General features: G+C 39.5%; 1 protein-coding gene across 9 annotated transcripts in view; it reads left to right on the top strand.

Annotated features, from left to right (window-relative positions):
* The window catches only part of FHOD3 (formin homology 2 domain containing 3), a 374,952-nt gene extending 349,588 nt beyond the window's left edge, over window positions 1-25,364 (top strand). For 6 of the 9 annotated variants that reach the window (XM_061369593.1, XM_061369590.1, XM_061369594.1 and 3 more), the window contains 3 exons: window positions 2,995-3,166; window positions 5,454-5,615; window positions 19,619-25,364. In XM_061369593.1, the coding sequence (XP_061225577.1) occupies window positions 2,995-3,166; window positions 5,454-5,615; window positions 19,619-19,701 (417 nt within the window). In that variant the 3' untranslated portion in view covers window positions 19,702-25,364. Of the gene's footprint in view, window positions 1-2,994; window positions 3,167-5,453; window positions 5,616-6,075; window positions 6,153-6,417; window positions 6,456-19,618 lie in introns of all 9 variants that reach the window. The other 3 variants (XM_061369598.1, XM_061369591.1, XM_061369592.1) reach the window with 3 other exon arrangements.
* Window positions 25,365-26,295: the final 931 nt, after the last annotated feature.

The raw sequence follows: 26,295 nt of genomic DNA, 5'->3' as shown, positions 1-26,295 counted from the left end.
CATGACTCAAGGGAAAGAAATAGGATGGGTTAGGATAGTTTCAGTTCATCATTTCTCTATGGGATGGGTTAGGGGAAATTTCAGTTCATAACTTCTCTAAGAAAAATCGTCAATTTTGTATATACCCTACTGACAGTCACAGGCTATTCTACATGCAATTCACTAAAAAAAACAAGCAAGTGGATTGTCTCAGGAATTAATTCCTTATACAATTTGTATTTGTATGTCCTCTTACAATTGCATAAACAGCACCATGGTTACCTCTTACACTGTTGTGGTTTGACCATACTGTCTTTCCTTAATCTTCCTATTTGTCCTTCTCTACCCTGTCCTTTGTTTCCAGTGGCAGACTGATGAAGAAGAAGATGCTGAGGTACGGTTCTCTGAAAGAGCATGTCATTTCCATGTCCCCTGTGTGCTGTGACACCTAATTTCTAACACAGATAATATGGACTGCTCAACTCCATCTGCTCTACTGCAACTAGGAACCATGACATTTTTCACATAGCTTTTTGGCTCAATCATAAGAATGCATTTTTACAGTCATCTTTAACCATAAGCATACCTGTTCTCTTGGATAAAGATATCCTGATCTGAGGCCTTAATAATTTTAAGTTTCCTAATTTCTTTTTCTTAATGTCTGTTTACAAAACTGCGAAGTATCCCCGCTACCCAAAACAGTGGTCTGAATGTTACGGGGATCATTAGTTACCTCAGGCCATGGAATACCATGATATTTTCATACTCATCATTAAGCTGTGGAAGTCAAAATGGTGCTATTTTTCGAAGTTTTCCAAAGCCTCAGGATATAGGGATGCAAAGCAAACTGTAATGGTTATCCTTACTGTATGAATTGCAAATAAGATGCTTCAATCACCATAGAGGTGAGCCATGGAGTAGTTTGTGTCTTTATCACTAATAGTTCCTGCAGGTGATATTGAAAATTAATAAAGGAGTGAATAAATAACTGAAGAACCATAATGCAGTAGCTATATTCATAATAAAACAATGTACTGGTTTGAGGAGCATCTATTGTGCAATGCATTTTTTGTTGAGCATTACAGCTTTCTTCCATTCGCCAAATGTAAACAATGTGGTTTAATGCTCATCGTGTCATAATGGCAGTCATTTGCTCAAGAGTCTGGGGTTTGGGCATTAATCTACAGCAATATCTGAAAATTAAGGAAGTGAAATAAAAGGGCTAGCTATAGAGCTTCTGCTCCAGTGATGATTTGAACTGTATAGCTTGGGGCCTAGGAAGAAAATTACATTAATTCACCTGTTTATGCCAATATTTAACTAACCTGTGTGAATAGTAAATAACAGTTATGTGAAGGCTTTATCCTTTAGGGTTTTTTTCTTGAGATGGTATTGATTAGTTTTGCAACCCATTGTGCATAACAGAGTATTCTTAATGCAAAAATAGCATGCACTCTCATAGAAGTTTCTCTCTCATGTTTTTCTGTCTTTTAATTTCACATATGAAGTTCTATCACTTGCCTGCTTTCCACATCAGAATGTTGCAAGATAATATTTTAAGAAGAAAACAAACTTCTCACTATCAACAACTAAATCTCACACTGGTATATTTATCTTAGTGCCTTGTAGGGATTATTGTTTTGCTACTCAGTTAACTTGCTGTCCTATCTGGAAAAGTCATAAGGTTAAAATAGAATCACCCTGTCATTGTTTTCCAGATTAAGTAGTTTTCATTTGCAGCCTTGACAGCCAGAGGGATTTGGTCAAAGCTAGGAATATAGGGCCCAGTCTTTTCTTCCAATTTACTGTTCTTAGACAGAAAAGCTCTGCAAGTTTGCATCCCTTCACCTGACTGGCTCAGTACCATCAAGAGAATAATTAATGTTGTTTATTATGCAAAGAAAGAACACAATGCAGCGCACCTTCTTTCATCTGTGCTGAATTGGTCAGAGTGAGAAAGATTAAAACCAAAAAGAAAACATATTTCAGTTTCTGATGCTGGACTGATTGACTGAGAGTTATTATCTGTTGATGCCTGTTTGCTGTTAACAGAGGTGATATTTTCTGCAGCCAGGACTGTATTTTAATATGCTTCAGCCTTTCTTGTAGCTAAGAGCAGTGAAGCCGCTACGAACATCACAGCCCTCTATAGGCTGAGGCCGGGAAGGGAGAGCATCCCAGCAGTGCAGGCTCTTCTCCTTAGAAAGTATCTGTTTCTGCTGTTTTCATCAGTTTCTAGATGGCTGTTGTCAGTAAGCAGTGGAGCTGCTGCATCCAGGCACTACGTGTGCCCAGATAATGTAGCTGCTGTTGTTCACGTAGTCGTGGTGACAGTGAAATCACGGGGGGGCTGGGGAAGCAGAGGGCAGATTCCTAAATCTCTTGTAAGGTTTTGTTTGTTCTTCTAACTGCTGACTGCAATTTTTGTGTGTTGGCCATGAAATAATTTGGCTGGGTGATTTGCGACAGGGGATTTTTTCAGCATTACTGGTAATGAATTAAGGTTACTTGTGGATATTTGTGTTTTAGAACAGTTTGGGAATTTTCTGTGCAGCAGGGCAGAGAGACAAGAGGAAAAGGTGTCTCTTCCTAGACCAGTCTCCTCATTTTGCCTTGTTACTGAAAGGTGATTGAACAGAAAAAAGTAATTCCTTATTTGTGTCAGGTCTCATGCTGTTCCCCTCAGTGTCATACCTGACCCCTGACTGGGTCCAGCTTGGGTGAAAGGTTTCAAAGCAAGTCCTTGCTTTATACCTTACACTGTCAGAAGGTCAAAATTCTAAAGCCTAAGCCAATACATCTGTTTTTCCTCTGGTTGTATCTGCTCCCTGCTGTCGCCTTGTTTCCAGTTTATCTCTGCTCAGGGTTTGTGCGCTGGGAGAGGAGCAACTGTTTGGGGCATGGCTGCACTCCAAGCCCAGGGTGACACTTTTCTCCTTTCAATTCACGATTACATCTCTAGCCTATTCTCCATGCTGTTTTCTGTTAAAACAACAAACTTGTTTTCTCCCTCAGTCCGGCAAGTTTTCCAGCAGCTCACCCCCCTGCCAGAGCCAGCCCCAGGGCCTGCAGTATGCCGAAGATGCTGCAGAGCATGAGAACATGAAGGCTGTACTGAAGACCTCCTCCATTGGTGGGGAAAGCACCACAACACTTGGGGTCCGCACTCGAAGCCGGGCCAGCCGAGGTAAGTGCCAGGAGTTTCCTTTGGCCACACTTCTTGTGGTATGGTAGCCACACAGTGGCCCAAATGTGGGTCGTGGCTGTCTTGCGTAGCACCTGCAGCAGAAAGGGTCAATGGGGAAGGAAAAACACACCAGTGGTGTTTCCATGCTGGAAGTGGTGATGTGGGGCACAGGGATGTAGAAAGATTTGCCTGAAGTTTTAACATGTGTTTCACAGCCCAGGTGGTGCCTGGGGACATTGAGAGTCAAGACTGCAGAAATTCCCACCTCTCGACCCACTGTGAACATGGCTCCCAGCTAACACCCCAATATTTATTCCTGTTCTCATCAAGAAAGCAAAGTGAGGCATCTCAGAACCTGTGATGTGGTTTTCTTTTTATTTTCAATAGAAGCAAGTAGAAAGTACCAATTCAAACTAAAGTGAAAGGGCTTTGCTGCAATTTAGGAATAAGTGGGGAGACGAAAATGGGTAAGAAAAAGATGATGAATCTTTTAATCACCTCCTTGCTAAACTGTAGAGGAAGTGGATTAAGTAGAGACTGGGAGTATAAAAAGCTGAGGTGGATAGCACTGCATCTCCTTGCTGTCCTGGCTGATGCCTCTTTCTCTGAGGTCCACAGTGCTCTGCTGTTTCCAAGCGTCAGCATGGCACAGCATGACAGGGAAGAAATGAAAACCTGAAGCAATCCACCGATTCCAACACCTGATGCTCTCACATGAGCTCACTGGTACAACCATTCTTGGCAATGAGATAGACTTGGTTTTTGTCCAAGACATAATTTTGCTGGTACACCTCTTATTCAAGCAGCCACTAAACTGCTTTCTTTATGCTAAATCATTTTACAGACAGTGGGTTCACCAGTTTATTTTCCTTCGTCTTCCCCTCCCCTCCTCCCATACATATGATACCAGAAAGATGGTTTTGGAGTAAAGGTGATGCACAAAACCCTAAGTCTTAAGTTTTCTCTTCTGGTATTTCTTTTCCCTCACATTTGGAGACCTTACACCTTCTTGATTCTTTTCTGGTACCACTGATAGCACAACCAGACCATCCACCGCTGAGTCTGTGTGTGTGTAATTTATTAAGGCTCAATCCTGTCTAATTTAGAGGTTTCACAGCCTCAGTTTAAGAAGCAAGTCAACTACTTGAAGTACAAAGATGAAATAATTCAGACTGCACTGCAGTGTTCTGAATAGCTGAAGTAATCCACTGAATGCTAACAGGCAGTGTGTCCTGATAATGAGAGTCAGCTTCTGTTCACCTGAAGAACAGCAGAGGCAGAGGATGGGGGAGCCAGACAGAAGCTTGTCATGAGCACTGTCATAACAGAACTGCTCTTGATGAGAGTCAGGAGACAAGCAGGAGAGCAGAGTGATAATCAAGGCTGTTGTTTACTGGTATCAGGGACCTGATATAAACTGCCCTTGCAAATGAATGTTTTTATCTGCTTGCAATTCTGCCACAGGCACTCTTTAGCAAAGCTCACTGTCAGTGTTCACACTGCATACTAGCCTTCACATTAAAAAAAACCAAAAAGCACATGCAACAGTAGCCTGTAGTGGCAGAACCCAAAGATGTGTCTTTGGAGTGAGGAATGCCAGAGCCTTCGGTTTGGAGACATGGCTCACTTGTTTGTTTGTGGTTTTAACCAAAATTGCTTATTTAGCTTTTCAGCTTGCCAACAACTCTTGCTCTTCTGCTCGTAACAGAGTACATGCAGTTGTGCCAGGACACATACAGCTTTGTGATGAGAAGGTGAATTCTTCATTGTGGAAAGGACAATGAGACATGTCAAAGCATGCTTTTTTGCCCTTTTCATGTTGTGTTTGCCATAGGCTGTGTGATACAGATGCTCAGAAACTGATTCTCTCTTTTGGTGCACAGGACTTGTCTTGCTGATTTGCATCAATCTCTAATATGTGCCATGTGTGCTAGTCTCTTTGTAATAGGAGTGGAAGGAAACTTGGTCACACAGCACTAGCAAAACTTGGTTTATAGTCAGTCTCTAGCAGACCTTTGCCAGTCTGGTCAAGAATAAGACTCTAAGGCTGAACGGAATAGAAAATTATAATTGCATTTGAGCTCTCTCTTCTCTGCTGATACAGCAGAGGTTCTAGGGTATTATTTAGTAATGTTCTCCATTAGGCAGAGTCTTCTCCTTTGGCAAATTTGAAGTAGTGATGACTGAGCTTCCTGCTGTAATTCCCCCAAAAACCCAATTGCAAAACCAAAGTGACGCAAGAGACTGTGTCTTCTTTTCCCTCAATTAATTTGCTGGACTTTTCCAGGCCGTATTGGTTCATGGAATGCTGGCAACGACGATTCACCTAATGCAACAGATGATGCAGCAGATGAGATCATGGATCGCATTGTGAAGTCTGCCACCCAAGTGCCAAGCCAGCGAGCGGTGCCTAGAGAGAGGAAGCGGTCACGAGCAAATAGGAAGTCATGTGAGTATACAGCTATTAAATTTCACAAAATAAGCAAATGTGCAAATTTTTATGTGTATTCATGGAAGGACCAGGCCTTTAGTAGGCAGACATATTGGTAGTTCATAGTAGCTTGAGTGTATACTTATAATTAGTCTGTATTCCTCTTACTGTTGCTTAAATTATGTTGTATGCAGTGGGTAACTCTGTCTTCTACAGAATTTGAAATGTCCATAGCAGTAAAAGAAGAATAATAGTTTATGGTGCTCTGTAGCTGATGACAGTACTTATTCGTACCTAGAGAAGTCAGATCAGGACATCGAATGGAGACTGCTTAAAATACTTTAAGGTACTACTGTGAACTGGCATAAAGATGATTAGTTGTATCTCTAGTAGAATTTATTCATAAAGCAAAAAGTTCTTTGAGATATTTCACCTTTTAAAATCTTTCTCTCTCATGCTGTGTACTATCCTTCCACAGCCCTGGAAACAAAATGTCCACTGCTGCTTGGATGCAAAGTAGTTATAAAGCAGGTTAACCATCACAGGGAAGAAAAGGTACCATGTTTATAAGGTGGTCTTTCAGCAGTGTAGAATGGCGACAGGGCTGAACTGCGATACACAAGTTTGAGCAATTTAATTTCACACTGATAAATACAATGTTTAAGAAGTGATGGTCTTTCTGGTTGTGTTTTATTCCTTATATTCAGAGACTACTGCCATTACTGTGAGAAGGATAAGTATCCAAAGAACATAAGATTTTAGTATTTAATGTCATTCACTATATGTGGCTTTTTGACTGCCTTTCCATCCATCTTTTTAGCATTTCTGGGAAGTTAGGACAAAGAGGAGACAACAACAGTGAGTGAAAAATCACACAGATTTTCCTTTTTTTTGTGGAATTTTTCTAACATAGAGGGTGATCAAAAGCATTTGGTGTAAGAAGTTATTGCTATAAACTAGTATGTGCTGACAGCATATTTACTTTGCCCAGCATTCTAAGAAAGAAACTTGCATGTGACAAGAGCAAAAGCAAAGTGGGCACTTTGGTTAGCCAGACTTCAAGCAAGGAAAATGAGCTGACACTGGATTGTCTGTCTTTCTGTCACACACTGTGCCGTACCTCTTTGTGGCATCACCTTCTGCTGCTACCCACTTCCCCAGAGAGTTCTGGCATTCTGCATGGGCTGACTACCCTAGTTGGCTTGTGCGTATCAAATAAACCTTCTGTATGTTTGCCTATTACTATGGTTCATCCCATGCTAAAATATTTCCTCTGTTAGCAGCACTACATTCATCCACACACACCAAAAAGTCTTATTTCTGCTTTTTACCTGGTGCCTTTTTCCCAAGGAACCACTTGCTGCAGAAAAAAAAACCCAAACCAACCAACCAACCAAAAAAAATATTCTCAGGGTAATGATAATAAAAATATGATACATTTTTCCATGGAGCAGGCTTTTACATTCAGTAAAAACATTAATGGGGATTAAGCATTCAGTAAATGTTTAGGCTGGGACTGATTTCCATTGTAATTAATCATGACCTAACTATTCTATGATGCTGTGACAGAAACCACTTCTTTTGCTTGTTTGTTCTTCAAGATCTGGATGAAACTTTTAACTGGACTAAAAGGCAGTTTCAAAACAAACATAAAGTTCAGTAGTTTAGTGTCCCTTTCAGCTGACGTGTGGTGAAAGACAGTGTGAAAAGAGTATCTTAACTGAACTGTTTAGCTCTGGTAGTCAGTATACGTAGATAATGAATAAATTAAGTAGTTTAGCTCTAAAATACACTCAAATGGACTGATAATGTGGCATCTGCAAGAAACGAACAGAGGCTGGCCCTTGTCAATGCATGATGCAAATTAAACAAGAAGATCTTCAGGTAGAAATATAACACAGGTCCTCCATAAACCTGTTAGAAAGTTGATTTTTAGACATAATTCAATGATATATGTTAGCAGTTATTTATTATCTGCAGAGCAAAGAAAGCCCATTATCTGATGGGTTTGATTCACCACCTGCAATCTTCAGGCTCCCATACACATCCTTTGGCTTTTGCCTTGAGCTTGGTAGTCACTCTATCCATGGACATCAAAGCACAACTCAGTTGAAAGGGGTGATTTTCACTATGCATTATATTGCATATGTCTCGTTACTTTCAGTGCAGAACTGGAAATCTTGTCAGGCTTACTTAGCATTTAGCAAAGATATTAGTGAACCTGACCTGAGTTACATGTTCAGAAACCACAAGATTCATATGCAATTGCACTGTAAACATTTTCTGTGGTACAAGTAAAAGGTTCTTGTGGGCAAAGGATATTTTTTGCCGTAATAAAAAAAAGACAGAAGTGAAGTAAAAAGGATGCTCAGGGCATTTACATCTAGGGGAAAACAGAAACAGGAATATGGAAAAGGTTAAGTTCAAGGAATAGTCAGGAAAACAAGACATTTTGACATGATCAGTTGAACCAGTTTACCTTTTGTAACTGTTGAGCAGCATGACTGTATCCAGTATGCAGAGAGCTTAGTTACATCTTAATGACATAGAAGAGTTTGAATTCTCAGACTAATCAGCAGAACTATAAATTGGGAAGAGGAATAAGGCAGTGAGTCATCCAACGAAAGGCAGATGGAAACATCTGTGCCTGTTTGTTGAAGATATGAAGGGTCACTGATATATCCAGATATGACTGAAGTCAATTGAGACCTAGCAGGGAGGAATTTACTCAGTGGGAGCTGAAATGGACTACAGAAAACTAAGGTAGATGGTAAGTGCATAACAACTGAGTTTCTGTGATGATCTTCAGGGAGAGAACTTAATTCTGTGCTAGACCTTTACACATTGGAGGGTTTTAAGGATAAAATTTGACATTGAGAAGTACAGTAACCAAATGGAAGTCATTACCTCATGATGGGGGGTCAGTGCCCTGCCTACCAGAAATACTAGAGTGATGTTATATATGAGAAAACAATCTTACAGTTGTATTCGTTCATTAGAAGCCTCATCAGAAAGCCACAGGATTCAATTAGGCACAGAAACTGAAATGCTGTTACCCCTCGAAGTGGTGGTTCAAAGACAGTTTCAAGGCATGTTGCCATAGGAAGCTTCTGCTGTTTTGTTTCGCTCTAATGTCCTTATTCTGTGTGTATACAACAGACCCCAGCCTCCGGAGAAGTCAGTTCAGCATATTTTAAAACCATAAAATACAAATTAGGTTGAAAATACGCTGTTTCTGTTCTTCAAGACTAAGGGCAGCTTTCTGTGAGAAAGGTTTTTATAACAGTTTTTTATAACATCAACTTAGAAAAGAAATAAAGAATAATATTATTAGGATTGTCTGGTTCTCCCATAGGGTTAGGATGACCTTCACAAATGATGCCATAATAAACAATGAGTGCAAAGGAAAATCTGGATATGGAAGTTTTGAGAATCACGCTATTTGATAGTCCAAATTCTAATTAATAAAATTGCTGAAGTTAATTTTAGCAGTTTACAGAACAGTTTTACAGGCATTGCACCAGTGGGAAAATAAATATTAAACTCTCTGCATGAGATACCACTGAGATTTCAAAAAACAGCCAAGAAAGGAGGTTATTTAATACAGAGAACTGAATTTACAAATTTCAGATAACTGCACCAAGGAAATAGCTCTTTAAAGATAGCTGGACTATACAGCACTGTTTGCATCTGGTAGGGTGCAGGCACAACTAGTATTTGTTGGTGAGTAGCACAGTTGTGGTTGTATTGGATTTTGCCAGAGATGCTCCATGTGGATGTTGCAGAGTTAAGAGGCTTATTTGATTTCAGAATCTTTGTCTGTGTGCACTCTTAATTTATCTTATATTTTATTAACATTGAAAATCTGCTTTAGATGTGAGTTAGTGAAGTGTGGGGTGACTCCCTGCCCATCGTAGGGGGGCTGAAACTAGATGATCTTAAGGTCCTTTCCAATCCTAGCCATTCTGTAACTGTATGAAATGGGTTTGGAGGAAGTAATAATTGAATAAGAATTTAATCCATTGTTCTTCTATTAGGCTTTGGAATCACATGTGAGCTTAATAATATACCTTCTGACTGACTCTTGAGATATGGAAACATCTCATAAGGATTTATTGATGTATTTGCATGATGACTTGCAGGGAGTAAAATCTATAGTCATTAAGCAGAAATGGATGGGAGGCACCACCCAAGAAGTCTGTTAGGCTCATATGTGTGCACTGTGGAGGAGATAGGAACTGAGTTCGGATTACCCGAATCCTAGACAAATACGTTCAGGGCTGGTGGATTAAACTTAACAACAGAACATCCCAGGCTGGGCATTTCATATGAAATTGCACCTTCAGTCAAAGTGAAATAGGAGTTAGCACACAGTCATCAGGTGCCAAAACATGGGAAAGAGCTCTGCCAAAGGACCAGGCATGGAGACAAGCTTTAGACAAGTTTGGAGACAAGTTTTAGTAACGTGCAGTGCTGGTTTGGAATAAACATGTTTGTAAGTAAAAAAATGCTACAAGGGAGACTATTTGAATCTAAAGGTGTGTAATTTTTATTTGGCATTCTGAGGGTGCTTTGGTTAACTTTTTCTTCTTCTTTCCTTTGTTTTTTTCATTCTTTTTCATTTTCATGTCTCTCCACTTACTTTTTCTGGCTATGAAAAGATGCAGAAGTGCCAAAATACCAGGAGGGAGACTGTTCCTCTGGTATTTATAGCCTGACTAAAAGCAGGAGTTAATGGAAATTATGCTTTTAAAAAAATAAAAACCTTAGATACAGAAAGTCTGTATAAAATGCTTTAAAGGCAAGCAACTTCTCTTAGAATTTGAGTAGCTCCTATCAGAAGTTAGAGGGAGCAATCTAGTTAGTGATGCGCATTTAGCAACAATTCTTTGCATTTAGAAAAAGTAAATATATCACAAATTAGATTCACTACCAAAGTCTGTTTGTCCTCACATGAAGTACCGAGCCTTCAGAAGGTCAATACTCAGTTAATAAAAATCTGATTATTGAATGAAAACAGAGCGTGAGATAAAGCACTTAAAACTCTGGCAGCTGGAAGGTTATCTCCATTAGATGCCAAGATAGCTAAGGTCTTTTGGATGACTTTTGGATGTCTTTCAAGTAATACATTCTTTCATCCTTAGGATGGCAAGATCTTTGCAATATAATGATGAAACTAAACTCCATGATCTCCACTACATAAAATAAAACCATAGATAAAAAATAGTCACAATAATGAATGAATAATAAATACAGTTGATCACAGTGATCTGTGGAAATTGATGTACCTAATCAGGGTGAGGCCTGGGAAGTCCCATATCTCATCTGTGCCATATGCCAGCATCAGCAGCTGTAGGAGAATCACAGAAGTAGGATAATTTGAGTAGACTATAGGTCTCATCATGCATTTTAATAGTTGTAATTCAGCGCATCTGTTTGAAGCAGAAGGTTAAATAGATAGTTCGATGTTTTTAGTTTTGTCAATTGTAATTGACGACTTATAATTGTGGTTATTGATATTAATACCATTTCTAAGTAGGTATGTGTTTAAGTGTTCAGTTTCTACTTTACAATGTTGCATTACATTGTTACATGTTGCAATGTTGTATTTTATAGCTTTCTTTTAAGGTAACTGATCTTGACAGACGGGGGCAGGCATTCTTGTTAACTGTTCAAATGTGTAGTACCTGTGTATTTTGTTGGCAGTTTCCATGAGTTTCAAACTGTAGCTTTCATATCTCAAGTTTTGTTTCAAGAATGTTTGCCTGGTCCTAGAGCTATGAAAGTGAAATTGCCATCATTCTGTACAGCTTTACAACATGTAGCCTTCAATACAAAAGATATTTTGAAAGCCTGTTCTAAAAATCCAGTTAAAAAAAGCTCATAAAAAAAAGGCTTAAATTCATTTTCCAGTTACTCTTTTAGAGGAATCAATGAGTCATTTCTGTAACGAGTTTTATTCTGATACAAACTATTCATTTTGGGGCTTCTGCTTGAAACAGCTTTATCTTTTCTGTGTAAGGGAAGACAGATAAAAAATTAACCTAGTCTGCACCATTAAATAAGTTAAGTTCCTTAACTTTGCATTGGATTCTAGTACCAGTATTTATAGATACTATACGATCTAGTAGTTACTCAAAATTGAGTAGCATTGTTTTAATACAGCAGCTGAAAAAAGTGGGAAATCAATGCATTGGTCTGAGAAGTCAGAATTAAGTATGTGGTGTTTATAGGAAATCCATATTTTTTTTTATCCCTGTTTATTTCAGTTCACAGAGGGAAGACAGAGAAGTTGAACACTACACAGACATTCACATGCACATGTATGTTAGAATAATCCAAGCCCAGATGACATGGTGTAGGAACAAGGAGAAAACTGTTGCTGTAATGGCTTGTCCATTTATAGTGGCTGTGACCTCATGGGATTAAATGCCCACCCAGATATGCTGCTCTATGGGGGAAGAAGTGCCCACTGCTCAGAACTGTTGCTGCTCAGATGCACTCAGCAAAGACTGCTTCCTTGTAGGAGGTGATTCCTTTGTCCCAGCAGGATCCTACAGACCATTGGCACATCCTTGTGCTGTGTCTCTGGCACTGGGAGAACCAAAAAGGGAGTACTTTGCAGTCTCCCATGGGCTCCCATTCTAGCAAGGATTTATGAGTGCTGGTATTTCTCTGGCCATCTCTTCTTGGCAAAATGATACTTTCTTTATTGCAGGAAAGACCAAGCTGAAGGTAATGTGAGAAACTGGCAGGAGATGAGCAGCTGATAAAGAGCAAGTGATGTCAGTATAAGTAGGAAACAAAGCTGCTCATATTCCCAGGTCACAGGGTGTTGGTATTGGCATTTTCTGTATAAATAATGTTAGTATGGTACATACTTCTGATACTTTTTCAACTGTAGTTCTGTAGCAAAAATTCATTTTATTTAATTTGTTTGCAGCTTACAAGAGATACAAGTAGTTGTTTTCAGTTTCAATTCTGCCAGTTTGCCATTCACTATCTCAGTGAATCCATTTACACTGGCCTCTGTTTTCATTGTAGTTGCCATATTTTAAAGGTTTAAATATGTTTCAAAGCTTTGAATGCATGTCACAGGATTCATTCCAAAAAGTGGGATATGTGAGTTTTCAGAATATACATGTGGTTGAGTTATACACTGCTAGCCCTAAGCTGATAAGATACGTATTTTATTTGGTTTCTTTCTTTATTAACGTGGGTTTTCAGGCTTATCTCCTGTTTAGTAATTTACTCCTTATTTGCATCATCCTTCCTTCCTGTGAAAGACAATTATTTTCAGCATCTCAGTAAGAAATCAGCAGCAGTGAGTTGCTGGCTGACAAGATCACAGAGCTGTGATGAAAAGCAAATCATTTGAGAGCAAGGAAAGACAGGGAAGTTACAGGGTTGCTTTTCCAGTTGCCTTACAAAAGAAGTGCAGTATCAAAAGCGGTCTCCTCTGGGGCTTTCCAGAGGAGCATCTCGATGTCACAGCTGCCAAAGAGAGCCCTCTGCTGCCGCGAAGGAGTTTAGCACAAGGATCTGTGAAGGCAGAAATTCAACTGCACCTAGCTGCGAGTGTCAAATGTGTTTGGAGGGAAGGCTGTCTTCGAAGATGAACATAAACGTTTGACACGGAGCTGTTCTGAATTTATCTTGCCTCAGCCCTATGTCAAAAAATAATATATGTATGTATATATATATGGCTTTCCCTAGGCAGAATAGCACCGCTTGATTAGCATAATTACAAGATTGGTTTGATCACAGTTATTTTTAATCTGATGGGCTCGTAGAGTGATGCCTTTATTTTCCAGCACAGATTCCTAATGGGGAAAATTAATTTGTATTCCACAGAGCCCAGGCCGTCAAACATGGTCACGCTCCCCTTCCGAGTCACTCTCCAACAGACAGCTCTGGCTGTTCATAAGCCTGAGTGACCTCCTTAGTGGGACATTTATAAATTTCAGGTAGAATGTAAAGGCTGCATGTCCACAGTGCTTGTGTCGGATGGGTTACTTTCATTGTTAATGTATGGTCTGGTCTTACACAGTGTTTACATGTGGGCTCAGTTGCTGGTCAGCTCTATGCTCTTGATGCTTTACCTGTTAATAGTGGAATCACTTCTGACTAATGAAATTAAGTGTGAGAAATGATGGCAGCAGGGTTGCTTTTAGGAGTAACTTTTTACAGTGGAACTCACAGAAGTCCTGAAAATGGAAGGGTTTATGTCATAGGAGGCTTTCAAGGAAGGAGTTAAATCTGCTTTTCTGCTTTATTGTTGGGACTATGTAAATGATGAACTGTGGAATACATAAAATTGAAAACTTTAACAATTTCAATTGCATGTTAAATATTACTTTAAAACCTGCATGTCCTTCACACAGCCCAGCTTCTCTGGGCTGCATGAAAGCAATGTTACTTTTATTCCTTATAACATAAGCCATCTGGAGATGAAACACAAGATTTCCTTGCAGAATGCCACTTTGTCCTTTTCCACTGCTCAGTTCCTGTCTGTGTGACAGCCCTGTAAGTTACACCTGGAGATGGTTGTGAGCTACAGAATTTCTTGTTAAGAGACATATGCCATCTATGAAGTGTTAACAGAACTCAAAGTAAAGCTGCATGGCAATAATAACACACGGAATTTTCTGTGAGGCTGACCCAGACAAAGACCACATTTCAGTTGGCTCTGCTTCTTCAGAGAAGTGTGTGATGAAATCCAAATTTTCACCTACAAATTCCCATAAGAAAATCTCTACACATAATGGTTTAGTATTTTTATCAAGCATTTAGGTCTACTCATATTAAGCAATGATATATGTATAATTAAACATAACGTATATAGATAATAACACAAAAACACAAATGCAGAAAAGGAGTAAAATAAGAGAATCTGAACATGACTCTGAATTAAACTTCCGAGTTGAAAATTGCCATTGCTGGACTCACTGGAGTAAAGCCCAAGAAAGTATGTTAAATGTAGATATATCAGAAAAGAGACTGAGTGTGAAAACTGGGTGTGAATAGGTAAAATAAAACTGAGATACCTGAAAAGAAATGAGATGATAGAGCTGTCCTGTATTGCCTCTTATAATCTGCCCTTCCAACTATCCTCACTGTATAGTCTACAGTTCTGGAGTTCTCTTCATTCCAAATCAGCAACCAGCGGCTGCGTTACCTTTGCAGCTAGAACAAAAAGTTCTGTGGGTGCCACATCTTTGTAATAGGAATGACACTAATTCTGTGACCTCTGGAGCAGGAGGATGGCCGTAGCTATTCTGCATTTCAAGTGACTCATCCATACAAGTGTAGGCACACATGCCAAAAGCCATTGCAAATGCTAAAATAAATGTTGCCAGCCAGACTGATCTTTACTGTTTATTGAAACCTTTACAAAAAAAAGGTGGGTTAGTAGAAATCAGGAATGCCGTTTGCTCTTTAGCACCAGGTCATTATGTTGTCTCACAAAGGTACACTTAGGGAATTGCTGTCTTTAAAAATACTCCCAGTGTACTGTGAGTGCTATGTATCTGTGTAGATTTTGACCCAGCCGGCAAAGTCAAATTAATCGAGTTCATCATAAGCACACTGTATTCTAACAATATAGCAAATAAAATTCTAGATATCCCGATTAACAAAGAATATCATACTCTCTGACCCAGAAAAACAACATTTAATTTCTTGGTTATGGGATCTCAGCAGGCTTTGCTTGTGACAAGCGTAGGAGTTATTTTCTCTCTATGTTATGTTTTTTTACCAAATGTTTTAAAAATTGCTTAAAGAACCTAAAAGGTCATTTGAAAGTCCTATTTTTACTGTCACAGCCTCCAAATTACATTCCATAACTCAGTTTAATGTGATCTGCAGAAAGCCAAGATTTTTACAAGCCAAGATATTATGTCTAGTCCAGTTAGAGACACGACAAAGTTCAGTGAGGAGGGGAGAGTGAAGATCTAGTTTAAGAAACGTAATTTTGCAATGCCTGTAAAACATGGAAGGAAAATATCTCTCTGCATTCAATTTTGATGACTGAACATGTTCATGACCTTTCCTAAGGTAGAGGACCCCTACCAAGCGCTTTATGAGGAAATAGACAAATGTCTGAGGACATCTGTTTAACAGCATGTCAAGACAAGGTTCACTAGCCCCCCAGAGTAGTCCCTGCTCCTGTAAATAACTTTCTTCTGGCTTCACCACCCACAAGTCTCTATAGTCCATAAGCCACTACAGAGAATAGTGGGGTTGGAACTTGTGTTACTACTGATACTGCATCCATCCACTGTATCTTCAGATGAGGAAATCTACTGTGAGTAATTTGCATATATTCGATATAAATTTTATATAGAGATCCTTTATCAGGCCACATTCATCTCCATAGGTACAAAATATGTTGAACTAGAAGTGGATTAATCTGTGTCAGACTAGCCTGTTGCATTGTAGGGGCAAGAAGTTACTCATTTGAGTCTGGACTGTGATTCTGTCAGCGTTACCCTTCCGGTTGCATGTTGATAGTGGACCGCTTTAATCTTCCCAGTAGTCACAGTACTTTGCAGTATTTGGCCCCACATCCTTGGTTTATACAAGTCAGCTGCCATCAGTGTTTATGTGAGCCATTCCAACACTGACAAGATTCTTCGCATCTTTGCTTTTTATTAACTATTTTCTTGACAATCTTACTATGACTACCAAAGTCCCACATTGTTTGGAGTTCTTTTCTCCTAACTGCTGGCCTTAAAAGCTTGGGTGACTGGAGTATCTTAAATCCACGTTATCTTTCTCTGTGTTACAGGAGGGCTGAGGTAAATCAGAATAATCAACAGAGGCTTGCAAAGAGATTGTTTTGTTTCATTACAGCTGCATTTGTCTCAGCAATTCACTGAAAATTTTCATTCCTACTTATTTTGCAGTTGCACAAAAAGTACAAACCCACGGCTGGCCTCCACTGCATGAGTCAGACAGCAGACCCAGAACAGGGCACTTGTGCTGTCTACAGTTTTTCAGTCATCCAAGGGTTAATACACAAGGTCCTCAGATTAAGACTTTAGTATGTTTGCTAGGTAGGCATCTGGAGATTCAGAAAGAAATCTTGCTTATGTAAAGACTCTTTTGTTTTCCTCCTTGTTTTTCCATGAAGATGGTTTCTGGCGTGGTATTTTAACTCCTGATTATGACTTCTGAATATAAACTCCTGTAATTTTCTTCAAAGAGACCTATATGTTATTGTAAATCCATTTGGCTTTTCCTAGTAAACTAGTAATCCTGTCAGTGAGGCTCATGGGAGGAATTTAAACAACTGTATTCTGCTCAGTGGAAGTGACAGAAGCACACATTTCAGTTGTTGGAGTATCAGCCCAGTTGTTTGTTCAGTAGTACTTGTACTGACCTAAAGAAAGTCATTTCAGATTTACATTGTCATAAATAAGACCATAATTTTGCTTATTCCAGTACATGACCAGTGTTAGCAGAGCACCACAGATCCTATTAAGTGTTTACAGACAGGAATAACAATTGCTTCTTCCCTCACTCTTCCTGACTTACTATCTGTCAAGAAAAATAGTTTTGTTTTGCTGTGGTTATTGTGCTTACTTTGTGAATGTGAGTGATTGTGGTCTGAGAGAGTTTGGGATATGTCTAAAAGTAGTCATGAGTACATTTGGCTTGATAGTTCTGCAAAAGTGTCTAAAATGTAGGAATTTATCCTACATTCATTCTTCCAGTTCACTTTTTCCTTCAGTGGTCATCGAGGCAGTCATCCTATGAAAATTTGGTCTCCTGTATGGGTATTTTTTAACATGATTTTACTGTCTGGTGGCCAAACTAGCTATGTTTGGTTGCATGTGATAGAGGGTACAGAAAAAACATGTTCGGGGAGAGTCCATGCAGGCAGCTAAGTGTGTGCACTGCACAGGAAAATCATTGCTGTTAGTAAGAGAGAAATATTTCTATTTCATCTTTCTTGGATTTGGTCTTTCATTCCTGATATAATTCATTTTGATACAGAAATAATCATTGGGTGATTCACTGAAAACCTAAGACACTAAGATATTTCATAGCTTATGTCTAGAAATTAACTTTCGTTACGTGGACATTTGGATATCAGATTTGAGAAATCTAAAAGGGTGTCAGCAATGAGGTCTGACTCAGAAGTGCCTGTTGGGTATTCTGCACCATGGATACCAGAGCATTTTTTGAAGTGTATTGCCTTCTCGTAGTACTTTTTTAGTCCTTCTTAATCTTAGTTTATCAATTGCATTTAACCTTGTACTGCTGTAAGCTAAGCATTGTTAAACTTGGAAGAGGTTATTGATCAGTACTGTAGGAAAAAGGGATGCCATAGAAGGCTGCCATTCAGACTCCGAGTGGTGTTTAATAAGTATGCAAATACAACAGGAGGAAGGAGTGACCCTTGAAGAAAAAGTAAGGTTTTGATAATGGAGGAACAATTATGTCACTCCCAGCTCATTTGATTAACCTCAGTAACTGTTGAAAGTGGTTTGACTGTCAAACATACATCACATTTGTCCTACCTGCATGGTTTCAATTGTTCAACTACACCATGTTTTCCTTTTCTCTTAGCCTCTTGTTTTCTAAACTGATCTATTCTCTCCTCTCCCTCCTGCTGGACCCTTGAGTGTGATCACCCAGTTTCAGTTACATGGACTTGAATATCTCAATAAGTCTTAATTGTGCTGCATGATAGCAGTGCAAGAAGTTGTTAACCACTGTTTGCAGATGATTCCTCAAAGAGTTTCCTCTAAACTTCATTATTAGGGGGTTGGAACTAGGTAATCTTAAGGTCCTTTCCAACCCTAACTATCCTGTGATTCTATGGTGGTGAGGCACTGGAATGGGTTGCCTAGGAAAGTTGTGAATGCTCCATCCCTGGCGGTGTTGAAAGCCAGGATGGACAGAGCCTTGGATGGCATGGTCTAGTGTGAGGTGTCCCTGCCCATGGCAGGGAGGTTGGAACTAGATGATCTTAAGGTCCTTTCCAACCCTAACTATTCTGTGATTCTATGATTATTTTGGGGCTCCAAATATATTTTGTTCAACATAAATTTATTGTTTATGCTTTGCATGCAGCTTAAACTTCTGAATGTGCGTTTTGCACTTGAGAAACATCAGTGTGTGGAGTGAGCACTTGTGAGCATTTGTGTCTTGAACTAAAGCCCATCCACCTGAAAATCATGGCACTAGTAAAACGAGGAAGACACTAATGCTTATTGTGTGCAGTCACATAGTCACTTGTTTCTGAATAAAAACGGCAATCGCAAATTTAAAGTTTTATGTCGGGGCTGGTGTTCAGAACACTTAACATAGAAAATTAAGAAACAAGATTATAGACTAGGTCTATCATCTAAATTCGACTAAAATGCTGCAGACTACTAATGGCACAGATGAGGTACATGGGAGTAGGAAAGGGCAACCTTACAGAAGAAAGGGGATCATGTGTGAAGACAGTAGTGTTAATGATTTGAATTGACTACAAAATTAGTCACATTTTTAATCTTTTAACTTTTAGAGTTAGGGGTTTTTTTACACCTTTAAAGGGTCACGTAGAGTTTAATAGTGATAAATTCAGTTGAGCCCTATAAAGATTCAAAAGCTCTTTTAAAAATCTATACAAAACTGTAAAATAATACAGCAGATGATACCTCCTGTGGACTGAAAATCAACTGATACAACTTCAGAGGAAAAAAAAAGAAATCTTAAAATGCTGTGGTATATTTTCTTTAATGTTGTGGTTGATTAAATGTCAAATGACAAATGTCTTTTCTCCTGACTGGAGTTGCTGGGTACTTGTTGCTCCCATGGATTTGGCATAGGGAATTACTCGTGTTTCTGAACTCAAAGCCCTGAGTACATAGCAACTTTTGATTTGACTCAGCTTGCATGTTAACAGAGGGGTTTTTTTTTTCCATCTGAAAGTCTTGCATAAAAATCATTTCTAATTGTTTGCATTTTCTGTGGTTTTTTGGTTTTGTTCTTTTTGCCTGCTTTTGGAACTTATGACTATCCAGTGAGAAGGACACTAAAGAGTGGACTAACACCAGAAGAAGCCAAAGCACTGGGCCTCATCAGCACCTCTGAGATGCAGGTTTGACATCCTGGAGGTGGTGACGGGAAGAGCCGTTCATCTGAAGCACACAGGCTGACAGCTCTTCAGTGTGGCATTGACCTGCCAGCCTCCTCTGCTGCTCCCAACATCCCATCCTCTGTCTGTTCAATTTTAATAAGCAACGAGAAGCGAAACCCCACAGCCAGGGCAGAAGAAGGGTGTGCCGCAACTCAGCACAACATCTGGACAGAAACTGAGGAAATGTTTGAGTGAAGGGTGAAAGTAGGTGAAAGTATATGGCGGCTTCTTCTCATGATGTGTTGGTGTGGGTAGCGGGGGGCTCCCTCCGAGTTATCTGTCATTATGTGAGCTGTGTTTACGTTGGCTTACCTTGCACCCTGTTTTAGTCATTGTAAATGTATGGCATCTTGTCAATGCAACAAATAGTCCTTAAAGAGGCAAAATAAGTCCTGTTACAGCAACCCCAATTTTCCTGAAGCGGATTCATTAAGCAAAGATGCACAGTCTGTGCAACCCTGTGGTTTGTTGGGTTTTTTATTATTTTGCCACCAAAGAATGTAAAAATGTATGTGTACCTTTGTATATGTACAAAATGAATGTGTGGACGTATATGTGCAAGTATCTATACACATACAGTCGTGGTGTGAAATCATGCTCTTGCTGAAGCTAGCTGGACTATGATTTTCACTCTGGGGCCTTACTGTTCCACCTGGACAGGAGGAAAAGAATGTCTTTTCATAGGAACTCAGTGTTATTCAGCGGGATTCACGCTGTTGGGCAGGAGATGGCAAAGTTTAGGATCCTGAATTCATATGTATTAATACACACTCATACTGTAAGTAGCAGCATGCACACAAAGGAGAGGACATGGTATGCCTCCCTCCTGTTGAGCTATGGCTGTACGGTGCATTTGTACAGTTTCAAAGAGACCTATGCCAACAATTTCACATACTTGATAAATGCATTCAGATGCTAAGATCAAGAAGTTTTGTTCACTTGCCTGTGCCCTTCATGCTGCTTTTCTCTGCTGCAAGATAATGTGGTGGTGATTTTATTTCAAATTAATGGATCTGAATATGAAATGGCCCTGCTAAAAGCCTGCTGTGTTTTTGCTGTTCTTTATTTCTGTGACTGTTTTTAATGCAAGTGGAGAGGGTACGACAGTGAACACTCTAATATGTTTGCCCTTATCTCGCTCTTTTGTAACTTTTATAACTGCCCTCAGCATGTGTGTCTGAAGAACTTTTAGTCAACTCATCTGCCTTTAAGTGAAGGGACATATACAGCAGTGAAAATGAATTGAACACAGTCACCCTAGCCAGTGTTGAAGCATTTTGAAGAGAACTGCAAACAACAATAATATAAAAGGGAACTTTTAAAGCCAAAGTCTGTATATGGCAAATTGATCCTCAAGGGTTTTCTTTCCACTGCCTTAGCCTCCAAGATTAAGGGTATGTCTGCACAGCAGTAACAGCTGAGGCTTCCTCCAAGCTAGTTAACTAGGGAACTGCGGCAGTTTAGTCATGGTAACAGGGTTCGATTTTGGCTGCAAAACACACTTGAAAAGTAGGGTTGTTTAACAGCCTATGCTGGGCTGCTAATGCCATAGCTGTGTTACTTCTGGCATCCAAGCTAGGGGAGATACTTCAAGTTATTCAGCTCTCATTAAAGAGAGGAAAATCACTGAAGGTTGTTCAGGGTAGTTAAACCAAACACTATAAACCTTTGAAACCTCGGTCATTCATCACATCACAATGATCATAACTTCGAAGTTGTGAGAGAACCAGGTAGCTGAAAACACTGCAGTGAGATTTGTGGTTGAACATCCTATCTGTGCTGTTTATTTTTTTGATCATAACGTTTCATTCTTTATCTGCTGATGCCTTGGATCTTCACATGTCAAAGTCCATGGGGTAAAAAGTCACTGATGAGTAACAATTCTTAAGGACGGCAATGAGTTTCATGTGGTTTTCCTCTCAACTTGTTAAAAAGTGGATTTTACAGGTAGGCAGAAGGCAGTAGTTGTGTAATTAATAAAATGTGTTGTGTATTTGAAAGCTATGGAAGGGGAAGCTGGTTAAGATACAGAAGGAAGTGGCATATAATAAATTTCACTGTAAAATAAGTAAGATTGAAGAGCATCTGGGTTTTAAAGTGGATCTTTATGTGCTGCTCACCATTATGGACTTTTAAAATCTCTCTTAAGAGAAAAGGTGCTTAGGACAAAGAAATGAAGGTTATGGGGGTTTGTGGAGGTCTTTGAAGTCTGAAATGACAGGTAGACACCCTGAATGTAATGATTATGTTAAACTGCGATACTTGCTGAATGATAAAAGAAGCAAAAAGGCAACAAAATACATCTATGCTGATGCTGACAGAGGTCCTATATTTTATTGGAGGGAGAAAATCAAACACATTTTTAAAACTGAATATTTTAAAATATGCTGAATGTGCAAAGTGGGTGGCTCTTGGTGACCACTTGCTAACAGGAAACAAATTTGTGCTTCATTAGTACAGTATCAGTGTTTGAAATACGATATATAACATCGTTGATGAATTACTAACAGTTGGGCATATGTATTTTCCAAGAATTGTGCAAAAACTTTGCAAAACTTTTTATGCTCCTTATGGAGGGGAAAATGCAGTTTGGGGAATGGTGTTAGAATAAGTTCAGGGGGAAAAATAACAGCCGGTTTCTTTGATATTCTCTGGATGCAAGTGTCTCACATCTGAAGCTTATTCTTCCTTGTCAATTTTTCCATTATGTTTAGTTTTCTATTGCTTCTCTCTATCTGTGAAACTGATACCCATTTTTCTGAAAAGTAACTTGGTCTTGTTTTTGCAGTAGTGTACAGCTCAGATTAATTCCACATCCTCAGCGTTTATTGCAACCAGATCATCAAACACAGTAACTTGCAATAGCTACAGAAAAGATTTCTATTTGGGTTCCTGATAAAAATGGCCAGTGGCCATCTGTAAGGTGGCAGGATTTCCTCCAGAGTTTGTCAGCATGTCCTACCTGCGGGAACAATATTTGTTCCCCTTCACTTAACTAGTGGATTCCAGATGAAATGGAGGAATTGATTACATTTGCATGACTCTGTCTAATCAGGTTGTAACCTTCAAATTTTGAGTTGCTGCCTGCCCGCCCATCATCAAAAGAGCCAACCATAAGGATATCATACTTGGTTTTAAATGTGTGTGAGATACAAATTGGTTTTGTGACAAATATAAAGGTATTGGAAACACGATGTATTAACACATGTTCCCATTTCTCATTTATAGTTCCATGAAGGCTGTTTTTAAACAATCGTGGCCACAATAACTACCTCCCTTCTCTTTGCCATAGTACCAGTCAGTTGCAAATTTAGTACCCGGAGTTTTGTACTTCCACCAAGCTCTCAGAGTTGCTGCTGGTGTTCATTTCAACACCCATCTGCTGCCAATAACTTGTCTGTCCATCTGCCACCATAACGCCTTCCTGATTCGGATGCTGAGTAAATTTTAGCATATGAAGTGACTGCTAAAGGGAAGCTATCCTAATTTCTTTCCATCTCCCTTGGTTTTTAAAAGCAGACTGCATACAAATACTTTGTATTCCCTCATTCCCAGCTGAGGGGTAACTTTCAGTAGCAGTTATGTGGCTGCGGTGAAGAAACACCCCCAGGGAATGCTGTGTGCCCCAACTGAGAGTGAAAGATCCCTCACGAAAGTTGCATTCATCACTCTTCACCTTTCAGTAAGGCCAGGCACCAGGCTTATGGATTCCAGATGTTTCATAGCCCCTTGGCTGCTACATGTGACCCTTCTGTTTGATAGTTACCTGTCCATAACCCAAAATCAACAAAAAGTGTTTTTTTAAATGAGGGTCTTTCTTGCTCCAATAAATACTGGAAACAGCATCAAAAGCAGTTTTCAAAATACATTTCTTTTTCCCTTTTGACACCCTTTTATTGTGAATCTTTGCAGTCATTGACTGTCAGCAAAATAAGGCATCAGTTTTATAGACAGACAAGACATTGGCTTTAGCTTAATAGAAAATCACATGAATATCTAGATAAGAGTGCTCCATTCTCCCTCAAGGTACTAGACAATGTGGCAGGATAACACCTTAAATCCCCTGTGTGCTATGCCCTAAGCGTACCACACAATACTGTGTAAGTATTGTTTTTACAATGCTTTGATTTCACTGAGATGAGATGGGGACAAGGTGCTAACCTACCAGTTTCACGTCCTTTATCCTCCCGTTCCCTCTCATAAGTAGGTGTACATGCTGCCTGCTTTTATCTGAAGGTTGTACAGGGACATGGTGTCAGACAGAAGCACAAGCATATTCCTCTCTCATTTTCACTCATCTGTGCTCACTACACACGTACCTCTCCTCTCATTATCTTCATGGCGGGTTTTGTGTGTGCATGCATAGGCAAAGCCTGACCCTGTGCTGTGTTTGGATTATGGCTTTGTATTTCCAGCATTGGGATGCAAGAAACACTTGCCTAAGCTGCAAGGACTATGACTGTTGATGTTCCTCTGCAGGGAAAACTGCCAGGTACTTACAGGCTCTGAAAGAAAATAAACTGAAGCATTTTTGAAAGAGAAAAATGTTTGGTTATAGGGAACTGTTGAAAATCATTTGCAAACATGCGACCAAGATGTAAGGCCTACCTTTCTTCTTTTCAGCTGGGGCAACAACTGGCTCAACTGGCATTGCAGATGCAATCCCAATAAGTTTTTGGCAAGTGGTTTGATAGTTACATAGCAAGAGACGCGAGGAGTTTCAGAAATGTTGTATAGTTTTATGTTTACGCAAAAAAAAACTATTAAAATTATTTCTAATTAGTCCATTTCACATTGAGTGGCAGATAGAGATATATTTTGTTTAATCACTATCTAATACAGAGGCTTCTGTGAAAGAAAAGGTTTATTTGTAGCATTGGGAGCATTTCTCCTTTTTAAAGACTGTCTTTGCGCGCATAGTGTCCTTTTTCGTGAGCTGGGAATTATTGTAAAAAAAAATGTAAAGTAGAAAAGGACGTGTTTCTTAGACGAAGGAGAAATACTGTAAAATTGTGTAAATGTCACTACTCATGGGGGTTTTTCATGTTCTGTGTAGCATAGTGTAAAATAGGCTTTCCAGCAGTGTTATTCTGTGAATTGTAATTTAAAAAACAAGCCATGCATGGTCAGAGATATTACCTACAGGTCCTTTTGGTTGAGTTTTTGGTTTTGTTTGTTGTTTTCTCATTTTAGGTGAATTTATGTTAAATTTAATTGTCCGTGAAACTGCATTTTTTTGTTTCTCATTTTTATTTCATAAAGAACTTGAATTACTCTTTAAGGTTTTATTACACACAGAGCTCACCTACCATTTGTATCTGTCCTTCAGAGGCTTTGTCACACTTAGTGTAAACGGGAGGTGGCGGTGCTGTGTGTTTCTTTTCAATGCACCCCTCACCTGCCCCTTCTCCCCCCACTCTCCCCACTTTACTGTCTGGAAAGATGCAATCGCACTTCTTTTTTCCTTTATTTTATTTTTTCCTTTTTTTTTTTTTCCTGTGCCATGCAGGGTCAATATGGAAAACTGACCACAGACCTGTGTCCAAAATTTCTTGATATAAGTAGTTAAAAAGCTCACCTCTACAGCATTATGTAAACACATCTTGCAATAAAGCTTTATAAAGCACTGACTGGGCTGATTCTGGTTTTGTTGATGAAGCCAATCATGGTGGGAAATGGGTGGGAAAAGGGGTCATGGGTTGTGCTTTTTCATATGCTCCAAGTACCTGCAAAGCCACTATGTGGACAATGAAACAGCTGCCATTAAACCATCTGGGTGGTCTGAACATAAAAAACTGATCTTTTACCCCTGGTTTCACAGTTTGAGCATAATTCCTCATCTTGAGTGAAGAAAATGAAAATGTATCTCTGGTTCCCTAGGATTTCAGTAATCCAACACTACAAATCCTCACTAAACATAGAAGGTTACTGCTTGCTGCCAATGGCTCAGAGTTGGTTCCTGCCTTAAAAATACTCTGTGCACAGGGCACATTGCAGAAAGGTATGAGATTTATAGAAGCAAATACAAATAACATGAAAGACTACCTATGTGCAGGGGAGCATTTTGGATTGCCTCTGCATCAAGACATGAAACACTTGCCATGCCTGCTAGGGCTTCATAAATGTAAATGCGACCAGTAAACGAAACATGCCTTTATCTTGGCTGAAATACATTTCTTGCATCACTGTGGTGTGTAATTTTCTGGTGGCACCTAACAGTGCACCTGGGCAGGCAGCAGTCTTCCAGTTTTCTCTATTTCCTGATGTCTGATTCTTCCTTTTCTTACCATTTCCCAGCACTTGATGGAGGCTGGGTTGACATACAGGACAGCCCTGGCCCTGTGGATGGTGAGCCATAGCACAGGGACTCTTGCATCTGCTCTGCCCACAGGTTCAGTATCTACAATGAGGAGAGGTTGTCAAAGTGACATGTCGAAACTCAAAAGGATCAGATTTTCAGTGCAAGTCCTGCAACAAGCTACCCAAAAAGAATTGCTCTTTAGAATTGCACATAAGGTCAAAATACATTATTAGAAGACAGCTACATGTGTTTATAGCAGC

The sequence above is a fragment of the Neopsephotus bourkii genome, unplaced genomic scaffold, assembly GCF_033783945.1.
Source record: "Neopsephotus bourkii isolate Nb327-2 ecotype Australia unplaced genomic scaffold, CSIRO-AGI_Nbou_v1 NB_1508, whole genome shotgun sequence".
In the NCBI taxonomy this organism is placed as follows: domain Eukaryota; kingdom Metazoa; phylum Chordata; class Aves; order Psittaciformes; family Psittacidae; genus Neopsephotus; species Neopsephotus bourkii.
This window is presented reverse-complemented; position numbering and strand designations above follow the sequence as displayed.